At 38.1% G+C, this 26575-nt stretch overlaps 1 protein-coding gene across 3 annotated transcripts in view; it reads right to left on the reverse strand.

The window, feature by feature from the left end:
- Positions 1-592: 592 nt before the first annotated feature.
- The window catches only part of LOC139151373 (putative diacyglycerol O-acyltransferase MT1468), a 388693-nt gene continuing 362710 nt past the window's right edge, over positions 593-26575 (reverse strand). For all 3 annotated transcript variants that reach the window (XM_070724151.1, XM_070724143.1, XM_070724134.1), the window contains 6 exons: positions 15545-15607; positions 11998-12256; positions 10935-11091; positions 5560-7244; positions 4593-4673; positions 593-4233 (listed from right to left, as the gene is read on the reverse strand). In XM_070724151.1, the coding sequence (XP_070580252.1) occupies positions 3853-4233; positions 4593-4673; positions 5560-7244; positions 10935-11058 (2271 nt within the window). In that variant the 5' untranslated portion in view covers positions 11059-11091; positions 11998-12256; positions 15545-15607 and the 3' untranslated portion in view covers positions 593-3852. The remainder of the gene's footprint in view (positions 4234-4592; positions 4674-5559; positions 7245-10934; positions 11092-11997; positions 12257-15544; positions 15608-26575) is intronic.

Consider the following 26575-nt stretch of genomic DNA (forward strand, 5'->3'; position numbering starts at 1 on the left):
AGCACATCCCTTTGACTTCATGTAGTGGAGCGCGAGTTTATAGAATCTGGTTACTTTAGAGTCATTTATAAATATTACAATCCCATTTATTTTCATTTTTATCGAGCGGGAGAGTTATTACACAAAAGTCTTCACCAGAGCTCATTCGGAAAAATCTTAACCACAGATCACAAAAATACGCACAAGAAGGGAAAAACTACAGAGGAATATTCTTTCTGATCTAGCCTTTCAAGTTACATTTGAAGGCATACATATAGACTAGTCTTCTGTTTGATGAACTTCTTAACCGTCAAGTCGTTATAGGACTGTTTGTTTTATTCGGAACTTTGAATTCATAATATTTGGTGTACCGTGAGTACAACCCTTACAACAGAACAGTCCAGCGGCAAACAGCATAGTTATTGACCTTTTGCAGGTTAAATGTCTGTTATCGAGTGATTATTAAATGCACACTTTTAAGAAAATCGTGAACGAAGGCAAACTTTTTGGCCTGGTATTTCTTCTAGCAGACGAAATTGGTGAGAGAGATTTCAAAACTGTAATTATTCGATTTCGCATAGAGGAAAGTCACAAACAAATTTGCGGTATAATATGAAGTTCAAAACGATTTGATCTCGACGTAGTTTATTTGCATGAAATGTTTTTACATATCAATTGAAACACGACATGTTTGTACAAGTAATATAGCGAACAGTGAATATTTCTATCGTATATTTTATAATAAATTATTCTTACGTGGCAATCTTATATACATAATTAAAGTACTTTATAAATAAAGACCCTAGGAAAAATACTGCTTTTAATTTACATAGTATTTCAAGAGACTTGATTTACACACTTCTTAACAGGTAAATATCTTACAGGCAATCTTGAAAACACAGATAAACATTGCCTTACATGAGGTTACATTAGTAAGATTAGAATACCCGACTGTCATGTATCAAAGAATTCAAACTGATTTGCTGAATAAAGTATCTTTTTATTGAGTAGGAGATAGGTACACATGTGAACAAGCGATGTTATCACTACCATTTCAATAAATTGAAGTCAATAGGTTGTCGATATCAAATTTTCATTACAATACTATTTATGTACGCAGGCATTCCTAATTCTATATCATTGTCCCTTGCTCACAACTTTACATTTCTTGATCAACACACACCAGAAGTCATGGTACATTTTAGGCACGGTTGAAATATCCTGCAGCCAGACAGTTTGACCTGTCCTCGTTTCGTTTACATCTTAAACCACCGTGTTGCGGAGAATACGATCTCGTGACGAATTATAACCGTTTAATGAAGTAAAAAATATTCCTCAAATATGATGAAATAACATACCGACTATAAAGTATGATATGCATGCGTGAACCCAAAATGACCTAGCATGATTTTGTATGAACTGAGAAAGTGTTGTTGCTTGGGCTGGCATGGGAAATGAAGAATCTTTGACTTCAACATCTACTTGACATGACAATGAATGATTTCGTACTTGCATTATTTCAGTGCATGTTCACAATATGGAGGTAAATAGAGGTACACGTGTACGCTTGGCGATAGCATTAAGGGTTAGCATGGTTGTAGGAGGGCAGGAATCTTGTATCACCGGTCAATATTGATTAGCTTTCCAGTGTAAATGTTACATTTAACTGAGACAGGCATCATACCCACACGTCCGGGGGTATCGTATCGGTAAAGAGCAACTCGTACAGTTACTTTGCATTCCTAATTTCATGATTGCAATTTGATGTATCATAATTTATGAACTTGCCGTCTCCAGAAAAGTTCAAATATCAGTGTTTACTTACACTTTACCATTAAAAACGTGTGTGGATTGTTGTGGCTCGTTTCAATTATCCCCACTACAAATACATAAATGTCAGGATATAGACTGCGGAACCAAGATATCTCCTCCGCATAAAACTAACAACTTATAAAATCTTCACGTACTTTCTCTGTAGCGTTCGTCCGTTATTATTATGAGACGCAAAGCGTGACAAAATAACAATCAAAGAAAAACCATCACATGGGTTAATCTTTGGGGCAGTTTGAACTCATCTGTACCATTATATGGGTTAATCTTTGGGGCAGTTTGAACTCATCTGTACCATCACATGGGTTAATCTTTGGGGAAGTTTGAACTCATCTGTACCATCACATGGGTTAATCTTTTGGGCAGTTTGCACTCATCTGTACCATCACATGGGTTAATCTTTGGGGCAGTTTGAACTCATCTGTACCATCACATGGGTTAATCTTTGGGGCAGTTTGAACTCATCTGTACCATCACATGGGTTAATCTTTGGGGCAGTTTGCACTCATCTGTACCATCACATGGGTTAATCTTTGGGGCAGTTTGAACTCATCTGTACCATCACATGGGTTAATCTTTGGGGCAGTTTGAACTCATCTGTACCATCATATGGGTTAATCTTTGGGCAGTTTGCACTCATCTATAGTGATGTTGGTATTTGCGATTACTAGCGTGGTTCACCAACACTGCCATCCCTTTTCGCGGCATTTAGGACAGGACTACGGCTCCGCTATGCACTTGACTGCAACATATCGATTGTACAAGATTCGAGATCACATCCTAAAGACACTGCTTCGTCCATACTTTGAGGGGGCGACGAATGTCAACATTACACGGTTACTAGTAGCGTTATGGGTCAACGAGAACAGTGCATTTGTTGATAAACATATGTACTCTGCAATAATATTCATTCATCAATCAAATATTAAATTTCATTAGATGTGCTTTTAAGAATTCTGAAAAGCGATGTCATAAAGACTTCTAAAGACTTCACTCATTCTAGCTGTACAAAAGTATGATTTGTTGATTGAACAAATAGACTGAAATATTACACACTTTTTGCCTGCTGGCCAGGCGGCTGGTAGTGAGATACAATCAAAAAATATTTAGTATAAACCTTGTGCAAAAATCAAGAGACTAATTGATTATTCGTATTGAAATATCCGATTTTATCGAAAATTCACGATGCATTTCAGTCAAGCACACTTCAACGCAACTTGGTTTTATCAATGTATGGTAACTGAGTACCACTGATCCCAAGAGAATCGTGAAACCACTCAGAGCAGAAAATCGTGAATATACTTGGCCTTCTTGTGTGTCGTCGAACATATTTTCTTCTTTTTATTTTATCCTGCAAAACCCGGCATTTAAGTTAAAGATGTAGTGACATGAACAAAACACTATAAGAACAAATGCTCTTCGTTTATCAGGCTGTTTAACCTTCTATTTGTAAGACAAGGAATGTATTTGTCTCTTTTAACTGCACACTGTTTGAGAGTGACCATGTCATGGCAAAATACTTGTAAGATTTTGTCTCCTTGGCTTAAGGTAATATGTGCCTTAAAAATGAAAATATTAATCCCTGCTCATATGAAGCCTTTTTACCCGAAGAAACCTCTAAACAATATTTTTAAAAGTGAAACAGTAACATTGGAATCTTGACGTAAATTAATTGTTTTCATATTTCCAGAATTGACACACATTTCGTCATGGTGGCTAACTCATAAAGATATCCAAAAAAACCTCTAAAATTTTATTGTCTATTTTCATGAAAACGTGATAACAATTTGCTCTTTTCATTTCAAAATGGGAATCAAGATTCGCCTTAGCTGTCGTAGAGCAAAGAGAGAAGGATTTGAGCGTTCCTGCTTTTCTGAAAATCTAGCCCAGAAAAGCGTTCAGCCATATCGTCTGCAATATTCACACAGCACCCTTCATTGTATACCATCTATATACCATCCATCACACGGCATGTTGATGCCAATTGACCCCTAAAAACATCTTGATTTGAAGGTATTATTTAAGTCCACGGTTTGTCAATGTTCAGGATTTCCTTTCGACTTCAGGTGAATAGTGCGACTCTTTTAAACGTAACTGTTCGTGGGTCACAACGGGCCCAGATTGAGGCTTTGCCTCAACCGTGATAATCTCTTGATCCTCTGTAAATTTTGACGCTACGCTGGACCTTTGCTCTTCTAGCGACATGTCATCCATATCTTGTTGGCCCGGCAACGTCATGTCCTGGCCACAAAGGTAGGCTTCGACCGACGCTGAGGAGTCCAGCGACGCCGATAGAGGGCGCGTTTTGGAGGACGTTCTGACTGAAGACTGGGATGATGCAGACGCTGTTGATGGATGTCGTACATGTGTTGCATGAGGTGTTGCTATTTCATCTTCGAGAGGATCAATTTCATCCTCAAGATCCTAAAATAAACAACGATATTTTTATGATATCAAAAATGTGAATTCAATTTACATGCTGAGAATACACGCACTACAAACATCTTGACAATGTTTCAATGAAAGAAAGCACTGAAGAGAGGAGTATGATATAACCTCTATGAGTTAGTATCAGTCTATGGTATAAGCTGCCTCTGTCGTTCGAATAAGCGAGCTGAGTGGTCCTTCTATGCAAATATACAGGCAGTGTATACTTTTGTGTAGACATAATCATACATTTCCTGGATACTTTAAGGCAGACTGTTTACAAATTTTGAGTTGTTTTCGGACATAATAATGCTCCAGAATTATGGTTTCTAATGATACGTTTGGGTCAAACTTACGTCGTCGGCATCTTCGTCAAAGTCTCGTCTTCGTTCACCAGGTATTCTTCTGTTGGCCAGTAACTGTGACATATTCTCCATCTGCGGGTGAATGAAAACCCACATAAAATCCTTTACATTCCTCAATGTTTGGACATAATAACGTCACATGTTCAGGTCCAAATTAAAGTTTTTTTCACCCGGGAACACAATTCATCGACGTGTAATGAAACATAGAGGTACGTTGTGATGGAAATTTTCTGACCAACAACTACGGAAGTACGCAATGTAAAGTTAAACTAGGTTGTATGTTTATTGCGTACACCATTATCAGTGAGGCAACCTCAAAATTGCTTTAAAAGTATTCCAGGCCAATAATTATCAGCTGAAATTCTGAATAGGGAATTTTTGTCGTCTGTTACAAGCACTATTTCGGTGAGATGGGGTGATAATGAATGTCACCGACAGCGGTCTAGTATCTGATTTCATGGGCTTACGTTATTGATTGGTTTGACGTAACCCCGGAATGTTATTGAAGTGGATTGAACATTCTGTAGAATTTCTTTGACAAATACCATTTATCATTAGTCCAGAAAAATTAGATTCGTTGCTGATAATTCGCAAGCATGACTTCAAGGCTTTGCTTGTTATGTATTCTGTTTCCATCTCAGATGTGTGTAACAAAACCGTCATCATGGTAAGCTTACTCTTACACTACTAGCCGCCATACAACCTTACAGTTTATGGTTCACAATATCGTATCAGTATTAATATCCCATCTGTTGAGTTGCCCTTCTTTCATACCCATAAAATGTTCAAACAGGATGGCGAAAATGAAAAACATTCGATAAGTTGCCGCAATCAAATACCAAACGTCATGGATAAAAAAAATCTTAGTTTTTCGGTCCTGTTACATATTTGTTATGGCAATCATTGTTATTTTTGCTATAAGATGGTAAAATGTATGCCTTTGTTTTGTTATTCTTACCTGGGATTCGAAATCTTTTGTGATTATTTCAGGATTTGGCATGACCGCTACGTCGGCTAACACAGCGATTCTGATCTGGTCAGCATAGCTAAGCGCGGAAATGCTGACACCAACCTGGTCCCTTGGTGGCATCCAATACGTCATCAGCTTGATCTGTCGCCCTCCAAAGGTCAGTGGCAGGTCAGGACCCGGCATATTAGAAATCAAACAGCTAACTTTATTGTTTATAAAGTTGAAAATTTTACGTGACACAGATTCCGGGAGGATTGTCATCATGACATGCAGGGCGCCGTACAGAACAACGGGGTCTGCGGAATTTTTTAACTCCTCCATATCGTGTTTGGTTTTCCACAACCTTGGTATAGCGCCCTCCGTATTGGTTGGCAGAGAATGGTCTATCATCGTATACTGGTTTCCCAGAGTTATGTAGTTTGAATCTGTCCTCAGATCCATTGGCATTGAAGCATGCATATTGTATGGGTTGGCGATACCTCTTGACTGCATATAAGTCCTTAGGCTACCTGAGATGGCGGCAACTATGACGTCATTTAAAGTGCTTCTTGTCACCTGCTTGACCCGAAAAGCGGCAGGAAAGCTGACGGGGCCCGACCATGCAACTACCTTTTTACCGCTGAGAGAAGGCCCGTGTAGAATGTTAAAATCCCTTCTGGGAAGAATAAGTTTCCCTAGAAAAATCAAAGGACCTGCAATGGCCGCGCGGAGTCCATTGAAAATTATTGCACCGCCACCAAAACGTGGCTTCAGTACATTGGCAGGGTGCATGTCGGCGACAGATTTGCAAAATATTCGTAAAAGACTAATACCATCTGTAAAACAAGGGTGCATCCTGAATAAAAGGACAGTTTCTTGTTCTTTGTCCAGGTTAACAGCGATATGCAAATCCCATGGCGATTTATCTAAATCTATCTCTTTTCCAGCCATAGCAGCAATATACGTTTTCAAGTCCCTGTGTGTCTTGACCGACGTCGGCATTTGAAAGATGTGATTTTCAATGTTGAAGTCGGTGTCATTCACCCAGCCGTATCCTGAATACACAGCTACAACTTTCTGCGTGAATCGAGGATACAGTTTCCTCCCGCGGCGGTTCTCTGCTGATACCAACCTCGCGTGTACCAAATCCCGAACTCTAGCAACGTCCAGGCCTGATTCCATAACAACGAGGCACTGCACCACCATTTTGTTGAATTCTGTCTCATGCAGCCATTGTTCTTCAGTAACAGACAGCATCCTTGAACAACAGCATGCACATACTCTGTGATCACTGCAACAGCAACAACAAGCCGCGAAACGTCTGTAGAGGAAACCCACCGGAACCAACAACACAAGGAGAGCAAAAGATGGACAGAACAGCACTAAGGCGGATATCAAAAATATCAAACTTAACACAAAAGAGAAGAGCAGATTCTTTTCCACCGGGTGCTTCAGTCTTTTGATTGGTGCCGTGGCGTACATTTTACACTGACCGTTCTGGCTGTACGCCTTGCAGTCTGTCGTTGCCACTGGTGACTCATTATAACCTAGCTTGTCGGTACTTCCATAGGACTTGCCAGTCCTGCGAGATTCATAGCCAAGGATTTCCTGACTTTGCCTTGGTGATGTCTTGTCAGCTGTCGGTTGGGCGGATACAGTATTGTTGGCACTGAACAGATTATCCGGCGTGCTACCTGGAAGTAATTATGTGAAAAATCGCATTAATCATCTGGGGATTAAACTGTATTCAATAGCTGAAAATCCTGCTTTTCAATGAAATTTCAGATTTTAAAGCGACGTGCAAAAAACCACCTGAAAGCTGAAGAAACCCAGTAATCGCACAAACTCTGTTGTTAAATTTTCAGTTTGTGTTAATTCTTTTACTATTTTCCTTTCTAGAAAAATAAGTAGCATCGAATTTTCAAGTATTAGATAAATTGGCAACCATTTTGACTTTGAACTATTTAACAGTGAAGGTCATTGGTCTCAGATCCTTATGTCCATACAGATATCTTTACCGTTTATTGTGGCGACTGTATCTTTTAACTAATATCTTACGAATTCGCCCTGATAAAATATTGTGATTACGGAAGCTAGGCGCCCTAAGGTGTTTTATTCAGTCATTTTAGAAACGTCTACGTTAACGTGTGGGTAGATCGTCTCTTGCTATCTTATAATCAATAGTATTGCACGTCTCAGCGAGATACTAGTATCATTTGGTGAAATGATAGGTTAAACTGATCTGGTTTCTATAGGGTGAATGGTTTTCTACCAATAGAATATTTTCATTCGGCTTTTTTCGAGGTTATCGATATCATTATGATACAAAGCTATTTTAGCAGTTTCCTAGGCAACAAACAAACAAAAGCCTATCAACACGTGTAAGTCTTGAGATACCGACATTATCATTTCCTCGGGCGACAGACAAACACATAGTTCATTCTCCCTTGCCCGATGTCTGTAACTGACACTAGTAGGCCTACCCAATTACAACCTCTCTCTCTCTCTCTCTCTCTCTCTCTCTCTCTCTCCAGAAGACTTAAAACTAAGAAACTTTTCTCTATGGATTTGTACTCTCATGGCTGACTTTGACATCAAGTTAATAGCAGCAGACGTGTTCATAGAACAAAAACTTGTCCAAACAGACTTGGGCTTAATGAAGGGTCAAACGTGGCGCGAGCCGTGAAAAGCAGGCGTGCACATAGCAGTTACTGTTTATTCCATTTCTCCTCAGAGACTGGATGGACTGTATCAAATAATTTACATTTTTACCCGTGACGTTACAGGACCAACAGTGACAAGAAGTGACAAATCTCTGTAAAACACGTTTTCAAAATGCAGTTTCTTGAATATGGAACTCTCTACCGTTCAGACTCAGTCAATTTATCTATATTTGGTTCATATGTTCTTCAACATACATTAAACTCCTAAAATTGGTAAACGGTGATTGTATTTTGGCAAACTTCAGTAGAAAGCAACGTACTGGATAGCAAAAACAAACGTGTATTTAATCATTCGCCATACAAAATTGTACATATTTTATTCAAAAACTTATCATGCATAATGATATGTTATTGAGTAGAGAAGCACTTGTGCTTTAATGGTTGTCAAAGTCTACAACGGAGGTGATAGAAAAAACTGTTTTGCGGTGACATCAGGGACTGGACATAAATTACAGGGGAGGGGTGGGCCGTTTTTTTCGAAACACCGCTACATCAAAAATAGTGACCCTTCATAAGTTCTTGCACAAAAATTAGTGAACCTCCCTCTTATCCGTGCATGAAAATCAGTGACCCTTCCCTGTTACAAACTCGCAATGTTTTCAAGTGCCCCCCTCTGACTTGCTATACTTTTGAAGTCCCCCTCCCAAAAGGAAGGCAAAATGTGGCTGATATAATGCTTTTGTCCAAAAAATATCAAATAATATGTGTGTGATAATTCATGTAAATGTACTTTGCTTGAAGTGGCAGGTAAAATGTGCATTCGTGTACAAAAATATGTAATTTTTAGATTCCATTAATAATGTTGATTCACTATACTTGGTAGTCTATGAGAAAACTATGAACGTGTAGTTTCCAATATAAAACTAGCAATATCTGTTCATCTATAGACGTTTAATAACTGATATAAATGTACTTGATTAGCATAGGTTGTTTATAAGTGCACATGTGAACAAGAAATTTGATTTTGGAATTTCGCTGAAAATGTTGATCAACTATACACGGGAGTCTATGACAAAACTGTAAATAATTTTTCCCAATTAAAAACATGCACTATTTCTGCATATATGGGCCCTCAATAAATGACATAATTGTACTTGATTAGAAGGTGGTTTCATGTGCATTTGTGTACAAGAAGTTTGATTTTGGAATTTCACCTAAAATGTTGAGCCACTATACATTATAGTCTATGTGGAAACCATGAATAATTTTTTTTAAATACAAAACTCGGTAAATCTGTGTAATTATGTATGCATTTGAGTACAAGAAATTTGATTTTGGAATTTCGCGTAAAATATCGATCCACTATATATTGTAGTCTATGAGGAAACTATGAATATTTTTTTAAATACAAAACTAACTAAATCTGTGTAATTATGTATGCTTGGTTATTGATATTAATGTACTTGATTAGATTAAGGTGGTTACAAGTCCATGTGTATGCAAGAAATATGATTTTGGAATTTCACCGAAATGTTGATCCACCATACATTGTCTATGAGGAAACTATGAATAGTTTTTTTAATACAACACTCGGCAAATCTGTGTATTTATGTACAAGTGCATGTGTGCAAGAAATTGGATTTTGGAATTTCACCGAAATGTTGATTCATTATACATTGTAGGCTATGAGGAAACTATAAATAACACATTGGTTATCTACTCCCAAATTGTTATTCAAAGGTTGTTTGACCTGAAGCTTTCAGTTATTATTGTTGACACTATGCACTATTCTGAATTGTTTGTATTCTGTCAAATTCCTCAAAAAATAAAAACGTACATACAGTGACATGAACGTTTGACATCGACCTATACCCAATGTATTGTCAATGGGAAAATGATATCAAATAAGTTATCTGCCAAATTGTTATTGTAAGGCTAAGTCGAAATTTTAGTCATTATAAGGGAAAGTTATGCACAACAGAGGAGCTTGGTAAGCAGAAATCATGACAATCTAAATCTTTTGCCTCAATGTGGCTGCTTGGATCATTAATAAACTGTTGAATACACCCTAAAACTTCCGCCCGAAGGGCGTACAGAAAATGGCAATGGCAGAAGATGAAAGTGCCAGAAGGTATTTTTTCTTATTTTCAGTATTCCATATTCTTCAATACGTGCACATGCAAGTTAAGCTTTGATGCATAAAAAAGGTGACCCTCCCCCATAGGCTTGCACAAAATTTTATGACCCTTCAAAAATGATTGCGCGGAAAATGGCGAACCACCCCCAAAAAACACTGGCCCACCCCCTGTAATTTATGTCCAGTCCCTCAGAGCAAGCTACAAAATAATAAAATTAAAAATAATAATTTTAGACTGCATTGCCTATTCCCTGTAGATATGCAAGAAACGATGTCGTCGCATAACTTGACACACCCCAAAATAAATTGTCTTTCCCGTAAATATGTCTTGGCATATAAACTAACCAGACTCTACGTTCTATGATAGTGATAACCATGGTATTTCTAGCGAGTGATTTTCCCGTGGGTGCATGAATAGCAACTTGAGGTCAGAGCAACCAAGGTGGACAAAGCATGACCACATTGCCGTTAGCTTCCTTTCTCTCGAGTGACTTGACGGAGATATATGTAATTTTGTCGCCTTTTAAAAAGGTAAGCTTACTTTGAAGCAGAATTGCTTCCCCCAATATGGAATGTTGCCATACCTTTTCTCTGAGAAAGCTGTGGCAGTGACGTTTGGTCCAGGAGCTGTGCAGACATGCGCCGTTCAGCCCACAGAGTCTCACCATTGCCTGTTGCCATGCCGACAGGGACGACTTGGCTGATCATGAAGTTGAGTTCGTCGGTGGACTGGCACAGCGTCTGAAAGTACAGAGAGAGAGAGAGAGAGAGAGAGAGAGAGAGAGAGAGAGAGAGAGAGAGAGAGAGCAGTAGTGAGAGTGGATCAGAGAGGAAGCATGACAACGGGATGAGCAGAAAAGCAGAGATGTAAAGAGACCGGGGAAACAGAGATGAGAGGAACAAACACGTTCCAAACAAACAGGAAAAACTCATATAAATGAAAATGAGTCAATACAAACAGAAAGATGCATCCTGTAAAAACAAGTTGTAGAATCCATTTCTGATGTACGCAAATTCAATAACCGTAACATGAATTTGACATTGTTCACCGACTAAGGCAATGTATGCACTTTCACAGATAGACAGCCATCAGCAGCTCGGTGGTGCATGTTCTAACTTGCCACTATATATGACGAATTCTTGGAATTAAGTTAAAGATGAGCCTGATGAAGACAGAAGCCATTACATGACAATATTGGCCACTGATAACAGCTTTTTCTACAATTATCTAGTTCTGATAATGTTAACGTTTCGACTTAATCTTGTTATAAGACTGCTGTGACGATACTGATCTAATAACCACTTCATTGGTACGAGATCGGCCATCAACCAGACACGTCACCACTGTGTGGTTAATAGACCCACCAAATTATCCCAAGGAACTAAATAAATTGTCAAATTTTGATTAGCAAATGGTAGGGCAATAGCCTAAATATTTGAACTTTTGAATATACACTGCGAGAGAAGGAATATTTTCCCTAATGGTAATCGTTTCAATTAAACTGAAACGCGTATTCTGTGTCAAAAACACAACTGCTGAGATCTTATATTAAAGCTACAAACGGCTTATTTTTGACGTCTAAGATTGACCAGTACGGTGGAAATGCAAACGCATTAAGCTATTTTCGTCATATAATTTAAGCATACCTGTCATGCACTGTCTACGTCGTAAAACGCCGTCTTCTGGTTATCACGGATAGCAACCATACAACAGTTGATAGTATTTGGAGAACATTATGAAACCTAGGCAGACGTCTTATTGTGATAGATATGGAACCTGTCACGCGTCACGCAATCAGGCAACACGGTGCAAAGATCCACAAGGCTTCAAATTCATCAGTACAGACATTCCCTTAACAAGTCATCAAGACAAAGAATTCTACTCTATCAGGAGAACCTGTTTTACCTGTAAATTAAAGGAAAACATTTCGTTATTATATACAGGACTGACTTTTCAAATGAGGATCAAATGTAGCGTTGTCATGGTACCAGTATTGCGTACCTGCAGTATTTTCATGTTTTTCTTCAATTTTATTTTGTGAAGTCAAGCCATGCATGCTACACTGCTGTAAGGTCTAGAAAACACTCTCCTATCCGGCTGCTTCACTATTGCAATGTATGACGGGTATCTTTTCAATATTTCAAACCACTGCTGAGTGAATATGTATATTAATCAATATTTGCATACCACTGGCTGAGTGAATGCGAATTTCATATTATGTGTGATAAACATAACAAACTGTCACTCAGGAACAATGTCTTGATTGCAGTTTGGCAATTGGGTCGTGAAACGTTTTTCGTAGGGTTGGTAGGACAATTCAAGTTCAATGCCATAGATGTGAATGTAGCAATGAGTCGAAATAATAACTCCCGGAGACGTAGCGATTTGCTTGTGATATTTGTGAAGGCAGTTTTCACATCACGTGACCTTCATGTAAATATCGCTTAAATGTGCGGAAAAATGTCTTATGGACGTCATGTTATAATCGATCTTTGATCAAACTTCGCTACGCTTTCGGCACAAATTGCCAAGATTTCTTCAAGCAAGCCCACGCGTTGAGCCTTCCCCGTGTCGCCGATTGGGAATAATGGCGCCGTCCACTGCTCAATGCATTGTTAATGTTACAGTGTTAGGAAAGGAGCTGTGATCATGCATTCGCCTTAATTATACGAAATGAGAATAATTACGACGGCGAAGGAAAGCCATTCTAACTTGACAACCAGATATTTGTCAATTACATGACACAATTTCCCTTTTTAATGGTCTCAATGCTTTTCATGGGAAAGTGTCTCATAAAAGGCGTGTGGGTCTGCATGTACATAATCTGCACTATTGCCAGAGATATTTTATTAAATCAATGTAAAGCTTGTGACCTTACAATCGGAAATAAATGTCGCCTTCAAGACATGAGGTCTCCATTGGCTGTATCATGCAATTTAAGTGACGTCACAGTTAACACTTTTTACTACACATTGAATCATTAAAAGCTTTGGAAAAGTGATGATTGTTGATGTCAAATTGTTAACAGCAATTAAGTATGTATATTCCATCATCGTGACGAATTTACACTCAATTGCATCTTATATCGCTTGCACATTTCTTATAAAAAACACACGTTAGGCTTGATAGTTATCGCTTGTAATAATACAAACCACTTGTGTCGTGAACACGGTCTAGTCTTCAGAGACATCAAGACCCCCTTCGATAATCAAGTTTTCATACAAGTCGTTTCAATAAAATATCGTTCTCAGTCGTGCAAACATTCAGAATTGACGTAAAGTACAATTATTTCCTCTTCAAGCAACCTTTTGAAGAATTACGTTCAACCATTATGTATCTAAAATGGACGTCTACAAACGCTGACATTTATCGAGTGTTTCTCGAAAGTCTTGTACAGTAACGCAAGTAGATGGCTTCTCAAGGTTATCACGTCGATGGCTGTCACTCTGATCAAGCGCTGCGCATGTACCGTTTTGGCAATGACAGTCTTTGAGTTTTGATGAAAACAACTCTCTTTTCATGAGCATAATGAGTACATCGTGATATGTCGAAGTCAATGAGTCTGAGACAATGCCAAAACCGAGACAGATGGTTGTGGGGAATAAGGTCATGGAAAGTCCGTCAAACATCACGCGCTGCATGCTGGGAACACGCGAACGTGATTTAGACATGTCTAATAGATACGCACATTTAGAGCATCAGTCGCATTACAACAAAAATGAAAATCGTAGTTCATTTGTAGAGAACCATTATGACATTGACAATTGTGCTGAAATGATGAGCCGAACGAAAATGTTGCAATTAAAACGGTTGATTTGTGCGTTGCAAAATTAACGTACAGTACTTTATTCCCATTCTAAGTGGGTTCGATGAAAAATGCATTTGTACTCTGCATCGCTTTTGCCATTCGGATTGACACATTTTATTTTGTGAGGTTTGTGAGACTTACTATCATGTTGGAAAAGAAAAATAGCAGAATTGACAGAGAGGGTACACACGTCAAGGTTAAGTTATACCATGGTGATTTTGGTCACGTGTCCAAGCGTAAGGAAAGTCGTGATCTGCGATATACGAGACTCAAAATTCGCGACATTTGTCCCGCAATTTGTCAAATTGATTATGATTGATGATTCATTATGATTACTTGTAGCATGACATTTATCGTGTCATACTGATCAAGTGGACAGGGTCGCCATCTTTGACACCACTTTGGTTATTTCTGTTTCGTGTGATATGATTTGTTTATCTGAGTCTGCTGAATGTAAAACGTACGCAGTCATTGGTTCTCTAAAAATTGGGGATTGAAACAAGCAAAATCATTGGCCGACACAGCTCTTCTATCACCCTGCGATCAGATCACACGAAACAATACTTTAATGACGTAATAGCGAAGATGATATATGGTGTCGGGCTACATCTCACATGTATACGACATGTCAAGATTTGCCAATTTTTGCGTTCGAAGCATTTGCACTTTTCTTGATTTATGGACTCTATACAGTGACGCGTTTGTAAATGATTACTTTATTAGAAGCTCAACCACGTTTTTGTTTTGCCTGTATTTGATTCAAGATAACGCTTTCCTATAGAAACTCAATGGCGAAATGAACTGTAATTATCGCCACAGTGAGATGGCAAAAAATTCTTTCATCTCATAAATCCAACAGAGTTTGTTTCCAATACTTTCTATCCAGGCAGAATTCTATGTTAGCATGTCAATGTGGCGTGTCGGCGAGATAGTGAATTGAGGACTGACGTAGTCATGATAACGAGGCCATTTGTTATTTGTCATCTTTGGGAAAGACGAATTACATCCATCTAAACAAAACGGCAGTAAAAAAAACGATGTGTAAGGCAACAAAGTTGGTACGGTGAACAATATTAATCCGCAAAACCTTTATGAATTAAATTTCTGAAGAAGGAGCGGTGGAATGCAAAACAGATTTAAATGCATCCACGACTTAGGAAAATCGCTTCATTCAATAAACCCGCAGGCTCCTAGTCCTATTCATGTTAGCAGAATGACTGATACCTTTTACAACTGCGACTTGCCGGCCCAACTTTTTAAAATCTTTATCAAAAGTTATCATTTCAGGTCCACGATAACAACACGCTCTTTCATGAAAGATCTTAAATCGCTGGTTGGACACGATTCCATCAGAAAGATCTACTTCAAATTTGGAAAGAGCTTACCTTAATTTAGGAAGAGTGATCATGATGAACCGTCTTACCGCCTGCTAAGACACACTACGTCTCCTGTCGAGGAAAGACGACAACGAATCGTGAATATAACAAATGACGAAGCTTGTCCGGCAGGAATCTTACTTAATGAAATTTGACATTCATAAATTCTTTCGGCTATGATTCGACTTTGATAAAAATGAAACAGAGTCTGGAAATGAACATGCTACCCGAAATATATATATATATATATATATATATATATATATATATATATATATATATATATATATATATATATATATATATATATATATATATATATATATATATATATATATATATATGTTTGAGATGAGTATCTGAAAATGAGGGATCCCTTAAGATAACAGGAAGGATTTGGAGCATTGCTGTATGCCTGATGCATTCTAAAACTACTTTAATCACGGATTCTCGATCAGTGTTCAATGTCCTAAGAATGAACTGTAACCTTGACAACATCCACGCATGGTACACGCGGAAAGCTCATGGTCCCTTGCAGTTGCTATATTTTGCTTTGACTATGTGCATTGGCAAATGCTCTGTTTTTTGAGGACGAGTCCTAGTTTACGTTCAGTTACAGCATTGTCGATTATCGTGCCATTCACAGTGAAGCTGTTGCATGTAGCGCCGTGCTGAAAAAATCCATCGCTATAGAAGCAACGCTTCAAGTAGCAACGAAAACAAGCAGTTGAAATTGAATGCACACTGTCTAACCTGCCTTCGTTGAGGCCGACCTGACTACCTTGTCACAGACTGTCAGGTTTGACCTGACTACCTTGTCACAGACTGTCAGGTTTGACCTGACTACCTTGTCACACACTGTCTGGTTTGACCTGACTACCTTGTCACAGACTGTCAGGTTTGACCTGACTACCTTGTCACAGACTGTCAGGTTTGACCTGACTACCTTGTCACAGACTGTCAGGTTTGACCTGACTACCTTGTCACAGACTGTCAGGTTTGACCTGACTACCTTGTCACACACTGTCAGGTTTGACCTGACTACTTGTCACGCACTGTCAGGTTTGACCTGACTACCTTGTCACAGACTGTCAGGTTTGACCTGACTACCTTGTCACACACTGTCAGGTTTGACCTGACTACCTTGTCACACACTGTCTGGTTTGACCTGACTACCTTGTCACACACTGTCTGGTTTGACCTGACTACCTTGTCACAGACTGTCAGGTTTGACCTGACTACCTTGTCACACACTGTCAGGTTTGACCTGACTACCTTGTCACAGACTGTCAGGTTTGACCTGACTACTTTGTCACACACTGTCAGGTTTGACCTGACTACCTTGTCACAGACTGTCAGGTTTGACCTGACTACCTTGTCACAGACTGTCAGGTTTGACCTGACTACCTTGTCACAGACTGTCAGGTTTGACCTGACTACCTTGTCACAGACTGTCAGGTTTGACCTGACTACCTTGTCACAGACTGTCAGGTTTGACCTGACTACCTTGTCACAGACTGTCAGGTTTGACCTGACTACCTTGTCACAGACTGTCAGGTTTGACCTGACTACCTTGTCACAGACTGTCAGGTTTGACCTGACTACTTTGTCACACACTATCAGGTTTGACCTGACTACCTTGTCACAGACTGTCAGGTTTGACCTGACTACCTTGTCACAGACTGTCAGGTTTGACCTGACTACCTTGTCACAGACTGTCAGGTTTGACCTGACTACATTGTCACAGACTGTCTGGTTGACCTGACTACCTTGTCACAGACTGTCAGGTTTGACCTGACTACCTTGTCACAGACTGTCAGGTTTGACCTGACTACCTTGTCACAGACTGTCAGGTTTGACCTGACTACCTTGTCACAGACTGTCAGGTTTGACCTGACTACCTTGTCACAGACTGTCAGGTTTGACCTGACTACCTTGTCACAGACTGTCAGGTTTGACCTGACTACCTTGTCACAGACTGTCAGGTTTGACCTGACTACCTTGTCACAGACTGTCAGGTTTGGCCTGACTACCTTGTAACAGACTGTCAGGTTTTCACAAGAGGCCCTATTACGTCTGATATAACTATTTCCTTCCATACAAAGCAACACTCCAATGGTTGTTTCCTTGTTTGCCATTACCAACTGAACCACTGATAAATATCTTTGATTTTTTTTTACATTGACAGAGTATATTTAAAGAGGTTGAAAAACGTCTTAATAATGTCTTGTAATAATGAATAGGATTGCTGAAGCTAACTGGTGAATCAAAATTGCTTTTCAAAAATAAATCGTGTACATTTATTTTGAAAACTTGTTTTAATGATACAGTAAACACTGTAGTGAGAACTCCATTTTATAAAGTATTACATATGCACAAATAACAGACACATTTGGCAGTGTGTGAAACACTTCGTTTTGTAAATGTGACACTACACATGATGTTACAAAGCAAGTACGGTATGTCATATATTCAAATCATCATTATTCAAGGCTTATCTTTGATCGTTTGAATAAGTGACAGCAAATGACTATTATGTGTGTTATGATGTAAGCTTATGCGACGTTTTTCCGTACATTCAGTTTCAAATTTTATAAACCTTCAAATAGTGCGTATACCGCCATAGATAATACCAGAGACTATATGATACATATCATTTTTATCGATGTATTTCTGAAAAGCTGTCAACGGTTAATTATGAGTGGCAGAGTGATTTGTATTCCATAACGACTGTCTTCAATTGCAATCAACGCACAGAACTTAAACAGTGTCAAATAAAGAGGCGACCTTTGGATAAGATATGAATAGGCTTCATAAACGACTTCAAAATTGATAATATTCCAAAAACCCGTGTACATTATAGTAGGCCAAAGTGACCAAAGCTTATATGAAATCGATTCAATGTCAGGTATGGCGCCCAGTTTCCGGCAATTACAACTTCATTCTCTCATTTCTATTGCAAGTTGTCCTTCTCTGTAATGGATCAGCTTTTTTACTCTCATTTCAATATTCAGCTCAAAGAAACCGTAAAGGCTAGCTTGGAGCTAAACCCGTGATTTTCGTTTATTTCGGGATGACTTATTTATTCCCAGAGTGCATATGGCCTGAGGGAGAACACCTCTCTTTATTTAGATCCGTTTATAGCCAAGGGCCCGGCGCTTATAACGACACGATAAGACACAGAGACTGAATTTTAACATCAAGGGACATAATCAATACCTTGGCATCCGTCAAATAACAGCTGAAGTTGACGGTTTTAATTCCATTTCCCAGAATGCTGACCTAACCTCATCATTGAATACAATTGTTTTAAAGATATGTTAGTCAGAAAGGCGTTAAAACTAGATATGATGTAACTGTCGGCGACTTCCAGCATAATGAGCGCACATTTGGAGGAAATTAATCAACATATGGTTGACAAAGTTCGGCTCATTTAGCAGCCATGTTAATAATGATTGATGGGATTGCGTTGTTATTAGCAAGCAGAAGGTGTAATTACAGTGAACTACAGTGCTCCTAATCATATTGACATATGCTAATCAAGTAGACGCAGGCGTGTGACAGTTAACATCATTGACGTATGGAGCTACGTTGATTGAAATTTCGTTTTTGTCTTCACAATAAATATAAATTATGCAACATAATTTGTTGATGAACATAATCATATTTTAAAAGCGTTCGATGTTTCACATATATCATGCAAAAGTTATAACTGAAATTATATATTTCAATCATATATAATGGTAATTAGCTATTTAATATTATATAATACATAACATCATTTACTTAACCTTGAAATATCGTCATTATCTATTCTTGAAATCCGGCAGAATATTTACATGCTAGTCTGTAGGTTTACTCTAGGTTTACTTGTCGTTTTATTTCATGTGCCAGGCCTGTAGTTTTTACCTATTTTATTTTTTCGCGGATTTATTCAAAATTTAAACGTCTTTTCACACGCAACATGACCGTGTTGCGAAAACTCAGCGAGCGATACAAAATGAGCCTGGTTTGAACTGAAAAAGCTGCCTTGTGCAAGTATATGTAGAGTAAAATTGACACTTCCTTTTTCACATTACGCCATGCCAGTCTATGGGCAACATCACTGGTAAACTTCATCTAAATTGTTTGAGACATTCCCTAGATTAAAGAAAGAAGTTATGAATTAATTTAATATGCAAATTACCAAGCTGACAGAAAACTGCAATACGACGTCTATAGGTTGTCATATAGAATATCTGTTTGTCAAATTTGATGCCGTTATCGTTGACATCACGAGAGAATCTACCGCTTAGTGATTTCTCAGGTTTACGCTGGGAGTTGGATACAAATTCTGCATCGCTATTGTTGGGAAATTTTCTTTCGATGTAAGACAGAGACCCTAATCACGGTGTACATCGGTGTAAAATATTTGCATCATTGTATACTTGAGAATCTTCCATAGCGCAGAATCTATCTGGCAGCATTTCTTGGCAATGTTTAGTTTCTAGAAAAATATTCAATGTTTGAGTGAGTAATTGATTGACATCGAATCACTAAACATATTCCATCACTGTCATCTCATTATATATTCAATATAGGTGACAGCTCTCATCAACTTTAGCCAAGACCTTCCAGACGTGTCTCCTTAAATTGTGAAAATCGTTTGATATGCAAATAATTTCTCTCATTATAATGATCCAGGAAAGGTGTCAAATGTTCGCATTACCAACGTTCGTATGGGGATTCGTCAGATAAGATGCGGTCATCCTTGGAATATATGAATTCTGGTTTATTAACTATGCTAATTATCATTAATTATGTAAACCACGCCCATAAAAATGGTTCTTTCCATGCACGAGGAGCATTATGAATCGAATTTGATCACAATCCGGTAAACAGACGAGTGTACAAACAGACAGATCACAGTCCCTTCACTCACTGGACAAATAAACAGATAACAACACGGCCCGATAGCTCCATGTGTGAACATGTAAGTTAAAAATTGACCTCACTCATGACCTGACATGTGATTTTCCATGACAACGTCATATAAATCTCAGTGAGGTGACTTGTAATAAGATTCACTTACAGTTGGAGTAAGAGTTAACCATATCTTTGTCAAACACATGATAAATGTTAGTCGAGGTCTCTAGGTGTCTATCTGACACTAGCAAAAGATTCATCGTCGGTTACACATATCATTGTCATTCATTTTTACTATGTGTACGCCACGTATGACTTTTTATTCCGGGTTCCCATGATTTTTTTTTCGGCCTCACGAGTCGTTGATGAAATTAACAATCGCATTTTCTTCACAGAGATACAACGCAAACCTTCTAAATAACAAAGTCGGAGATGCAATACGCTTTTAATCCATTCCCATGATTTAAAAAGACGTTGCAGTAGAAGCAGTACAGTGTATGGCAATTAATTTTATTAATTACAAGAAATCAGATATTACATGCAAACAAAAAGAATTAGAAATTTTAAACCTCTTTTTTTCTCGCACTTTGTTCCTTCAAGTTAAAGTTTAATGTTGCCATTACAAGCTTCCCTATACTTCAGTCAGCCAGTAAAGATGCTCCACCAATGCGTGGCAATGCGAGGCATCCCTTTTACAGATTTTCCCTCCAGTTTAAATTCTCTTTTTGTTTTGTGCGAATTGAAAATAAAGCGTCGTGTGGTGTACCCCTTATACTACATGCGGCGTCTAAATTTATCATGACATGATAGAGTAGAGACGCATACAGCAAGACAGCCCATCGTAAGATATTTCCCAATAGAGGATAAGGATCCCGACGGACATCAAAGGACAAACTCATTTAACATTGTTCACGAGATGTATGAAAATGCCGTCTGTTCTCTCTGTTTACTTCATAAAACGGACAGCCACGAAGAAATGCCTCAATACAATAGGGTATTCGCCCAGTCAGACCAGTCAGAAATTCAAACAATGCGTTAACAACATTTCAGCGAAGACTCCTTTATGAAGAATCTTAGTAAATAAAACGAAAGGGCAGGAATAAATTTAGAAAAGAACCTTATGATAATAAATACTTCACGTATAATGATTTTCAAAATACTGAAAAGCGTTGGAAATGCAAATAAATGCATCGTAGCGTGGATGAGATTGGATGATCTAATTTAAGGAAATGGAATTCGGTAGTTGACGATGCTAGCTCGATGAGGTAAATAAAATTGTTTTGACTGCCAGGGTACAGAATATAACGATATATTGAGCGATGAAGTTTATAGCCATCGGATAAATTATTTGGCATATGGATATGAAATGTCATGTCAAATAAAAGTTAAACGTAAGTGAAATCATGAAATATCCACATGCTTTGCTCCAGCAACTTGAATATGGAAAAGCTTTTGTAACGTCATCAGTAACCTAGGAAACCGAAAACACGAATCGTAATTCCCAGATATAGCTCTTCAAGTATTTTGTGAAGTGTGTGGCGTTCATCTAAAGGGGATATCTTGTGAAATCCCTCAGTAGTATCATGAGGATTGTGAACGTTAATAAAACAGATCCATGACCCTGTTGAATTTTACGATGTGTTCGCGTTCTACCTTGACGGGCAGCTATGAATTCGACGCCTAAGCTTGATCTGTAACGACGAATGAAAGGCCATTTTTAGGGTAAAGGGGAAGCTCATGGCTTCTTTCTAAAAATTGGGCCGACGAGGCGCATTTTTCCCTTTTCACCACTTTAGTTCCGGTCAGTTAGTTTGCTTTTTTTCACCACTTTAGTTCCGGTCAGTCAGTCAGTTTGCTTTTTCCACCACTTTAGTTCCGGTCAGTCAGTTTACTTTTTTTCACCACTTTAGTTCCGGTCAGTCAGTCAGTTTGCTTTTTCCACCACTTAAGTTCCGGTCAGTCAGTTTGCTTTCTTTCACACATTGTTTACAGTAAATTTGCATGTGATGTATTGACATAGTATTATTTAAATACAGGGCAAGCAGTAGTACGTAAAAAGCAAGCAATCGTCCTACATTTATACTTCATTTTCTCCATCGTCGATTTCTGATCCGCAGAAATAGAAAACAAGGGGCTGAGGCTAAGGATTTTAGATCATAACCAACCTTGTTTACGGCCTCCAGACAACCATTAAGGGGACTTTGTACCAGTGCCTATCGGTCATCACCAAGGAAAATACTATCTTGTAGATGATTTCAATTTGTTGACGGAAACAAGAGACGAAAGAGAAGAACTAAGAATATATTTTCTTCACCTCGCATTATATATGTGAAAGATGATCAGCCTGGTTAAGACATTTTATGAAGCTGTAAAGCACCATTCTGGCGGTTTTCACACGGTACTATGTGCACCAAGGCCCAGTGAAATTATTTCTGTCACGACGGAAATGCCTTCTTGATTTTTCTTTGAACTCGTTTCCTAACACGTTGCCAGGATGTACTAGGCTTTACCTTTGTAACATAATGTTGTTTGGTATGTTGTCACAAAGGTGAGAGGCCCGGGAATGTTGTATTTGAAATGTACGCTCATCCACAGTCACCCGTGGTCTATTCCGCTCTGCGTCTATGTATATGCGCCCCATAGACGTGTGTACATATGCCTCTTCTTCTCAGGCATATGTACACACGTCTATTGGATGCATATATATAGACGCAGAGCGGAATAGACCACAGTGACTGTGGCTCATCGATTTGGTTCACTGTGGCTTGATTAGGGGCATTCCACTGGTTTTAAACTTTATAGAATCAGAATTAGCTTGCTTTACACATTTTCCCCTATCGGTAACCTATACAATGTAAAATATAGAAAGCAGACGTTTCTCATGGAGTGATCAGGCAAGTATATCAATCTTTAATCAGGAAATACTGGAATATATATATATATATATATATATATATATATATATATATATATATATATATATATATATATATATATTATGTGTGTGTGTGTGTGTGTGTTTGTGGTGTGTGTGTGTGTGTGTGTGTGTGTGTGTGTGTGTGTGTGTGTTGTGTGTGTGTGTACATATACCGGGTATGAACATACATATCTCAAGCATACATATTGCTGTTCTTTACTATTATTGTTGTATTAATTCATAACTTCACTAAATGCTTCAGTACATATAAACAAAATTGAGTAGCCCCCTTCTTGTTCTCCTCTTTTGAGCAACCCCCCTTGTAGCTTTCCATTTTTTGAGTGACCCCCCTCAGATTCCTCTGACCCCCAGGCCATAAATAATGAGGGCTCCCTTAACACAGATGCTTTTCACTTAGGTAGTGCCTAATCTATAGTTTTCTTTTATTTGTGCAGAAAATGCGACCATGGCTTTCGAATAAGGTCCAAACAGACAAACACAACAAATGCATACTCAGCTGCAAGAGTTTCACATGGTACAAAGATAATCTTAGATTCTCTACAATACTGGCGAGTCTCTAGCCGATTTACGGTATTTAACTTCGGACGGTTTAAGGTGCGTGATAAATTTTTGTTCTCCTGGCGACGTCAGTCACGATATCCAAATGCTCATTTCACTTACATGCCCGTCGTCTTTCAATCAATGTTGTACGTTTCTTTAGTTTTGCGATTTTCGAACCAGCTACGCTCGAGTAAGTATAGTGATGGGGTATCATAGAAGTTAATCAACGACTCTGGAGCAGGAAAGTTCAAATAAAATGCCTTGGCTATGAATTCTGGACTGAGTCAGTCTCTAACGTCAGATACCATGCCCTCTACAGGGAATGTTTGGTTCATTCAAGACACGCTTAAATCACGATTACGTAAAAATACGCATGCCAAGCGAATTTTGGTGGTAACCATCGATTATACATAGTCCCAACACTATATAATCAGAAATAGATGGATATGATGGTCTAAGAATATATTGAAATATGTTTGCAAATCGTTGAATTGAATGCGAGGGAATGGATAAGGCTGCTTTCACAAATAATGATTGGGGGGCTGGAGGAATCGCAAATGAAATCTTATTTTTTTCAGATCCCCCCTCAAACCCTAAACATTTTTTCAAATGCCCCCTTCTATATGATCAAAATATTTCAAGTCCCCCCCCCCCCAACTATCACAAGCACGCATATTTGTAAAGGATGTGCATGCAGACAAAATAAACATGTATCGCGCCATTCCGCTCGCAGATGTTCAACATTACCTGTTATTAGTACTTTGTAAAGTCATATTTCTAAGGCAATTTCTTAACTTGATTCAATTTTAAACGCATCAGTGAACTTTTTGGATTTATCAGTCAAAGCCAACTTGAGTTAATCCAAATCTGGCCGGGCCAATTGCTCCTGCCAAAGAGTACAGAAAATGACGATTATGAGAGAGTATGCAAATTGTGAATTTTGGCTAATTGCAATATTGTAAAAAACTGAGCACAGTGACCCACCAAAAATTTGTTTCAAAAGCACATATATGAATTAGATGCTACTCATATGAATTAGATGCTACTCAAAACTGAGAATATTGGAAAGTTAAAATATTCCATCAAAAATGTTTTAATCTCTGAAATTTTGGGTTTATTACTGGCAAATTTGGTTAAAAATAAATAATTCCATTCAGTTACATATTTTTTCATTTAGTCTTTACTGTTCAAAGTTTTACTTTTGTATTTTTTATGACGTGACTGTGAAAATTTAGAAAACTGAACATGGTGACCCCATCTTTTTTCTTTAATATTATTCTCATATGCAAGAAAGTCTGCTGGTCCTCCATGCGTTGCTCTCTGGCCTAATCTTGTGTACAAGTATGTTTCACTGTCATGAGTGTCACTTGACACAAAGCTCTTCTTCAACAACCATGTACATCAGAGTCAGAGGTATCTCTTTCACTACTCAAATATGCAGTGACAAAACACTGCAGTAGCAGGGCAGTATCTGATAGTGACTGCCCCTGGGCAGTAGCTTTATTAACTTTGATAATTTTGACAATATTTTTGTTCAGTTTGTGCAACTGTGTTCTTGTTCTACTCCCTACAGCATGTTGAACTGTCCAGTATTCAGCTTGCTATCATCAATTGCCCAAAAAATACAAAATTGCAGATTTCATCATTATGTCAATAAATATCATTAAGATCACCTGTAGGAACCTGTATACCAAATTTCAAAGCTATCAGATGAGTAGTTATGGAAATACACATTTTTTGACCAAAATGGCAAAAATTGCCCCAAAAATACAAAATTACAGATTTCATCAGAAATTCAATACATATTACTTAGCTCATCTGTAGAAAGCTGCACATCAAATTTCAAAGCTATCAGACCAGTACTTTATGAGAAACACATTTTTTGACCAAAAATGGCAAATATTGCCCTCAAAATACAAAAATTGTAGATTTCATCATAATTTCGATAAATATCATTTAAATTATCTACAGAAACCTTTATACCAAATTTCAAGGCTATCAGATGAGTATTGGTTGGAAATACACAGTTTTTGACCAAAATTGGCAAAAATTGCCCCAAAAATACAGAATTAAAGATTTCATCAGAAATTCAATGTATTATTTAGTTCATCCATAGAAACCTGTATACAAAATTTCAGAGCTATCAGATCAGTACTTTTTGAGAAACACACTTTTTGACCAAAAATGGCCAAAATTGCCTTAAAAATGCAAATTTGCATATTTCTGCACAATTTGAATAAATCTGAAATAGATCATCCCTAGGGACATATGTACCAAATATCAAAGCTATCTGACTGGTAGTTTTGAAGAAGAAGATTTTTAAAGATTTTTTTACCAAAAACGACAACAATTGTCTTAAAACTACAAATATGCAAATTTCACCACGATCTGAATAAATCTGACTGAAGTCACCCTAAATGAAGTGCATATCAAAGTTCAAAGCAATCAGACTTAGCGGTTTCAGAGAAGAAGATTTTTTTACCAAAAACAGCAAAAATTGCCCCCAAATAGAAATATGCAAATATCACCACGATTTGAACAAACTTAAGTGAGGTCATCCCAAGTGAACTGCACATACGATTTCAAAGCAATCAGACTCGCGGTTTCAGAGGAGAAGGCAATTGTTGACGGACGACGGATGACGGACGACGACGGAC

Source organism: Ptychodera flava, chromosome 2 (genome assembly GCF_041260155.1).
Source record: "Ptychodera flava strain L36383 chromosome 2, AS_Pfla_20210202, whole genome shotgun sequence".
Classification (NCBI taxonomy): domain Eukaryota; kingdom Metazoa; phylum Hemichordata; class Enteropneusta; family Ptychoderidae; genus Ptychodera; species Ptychodera flava.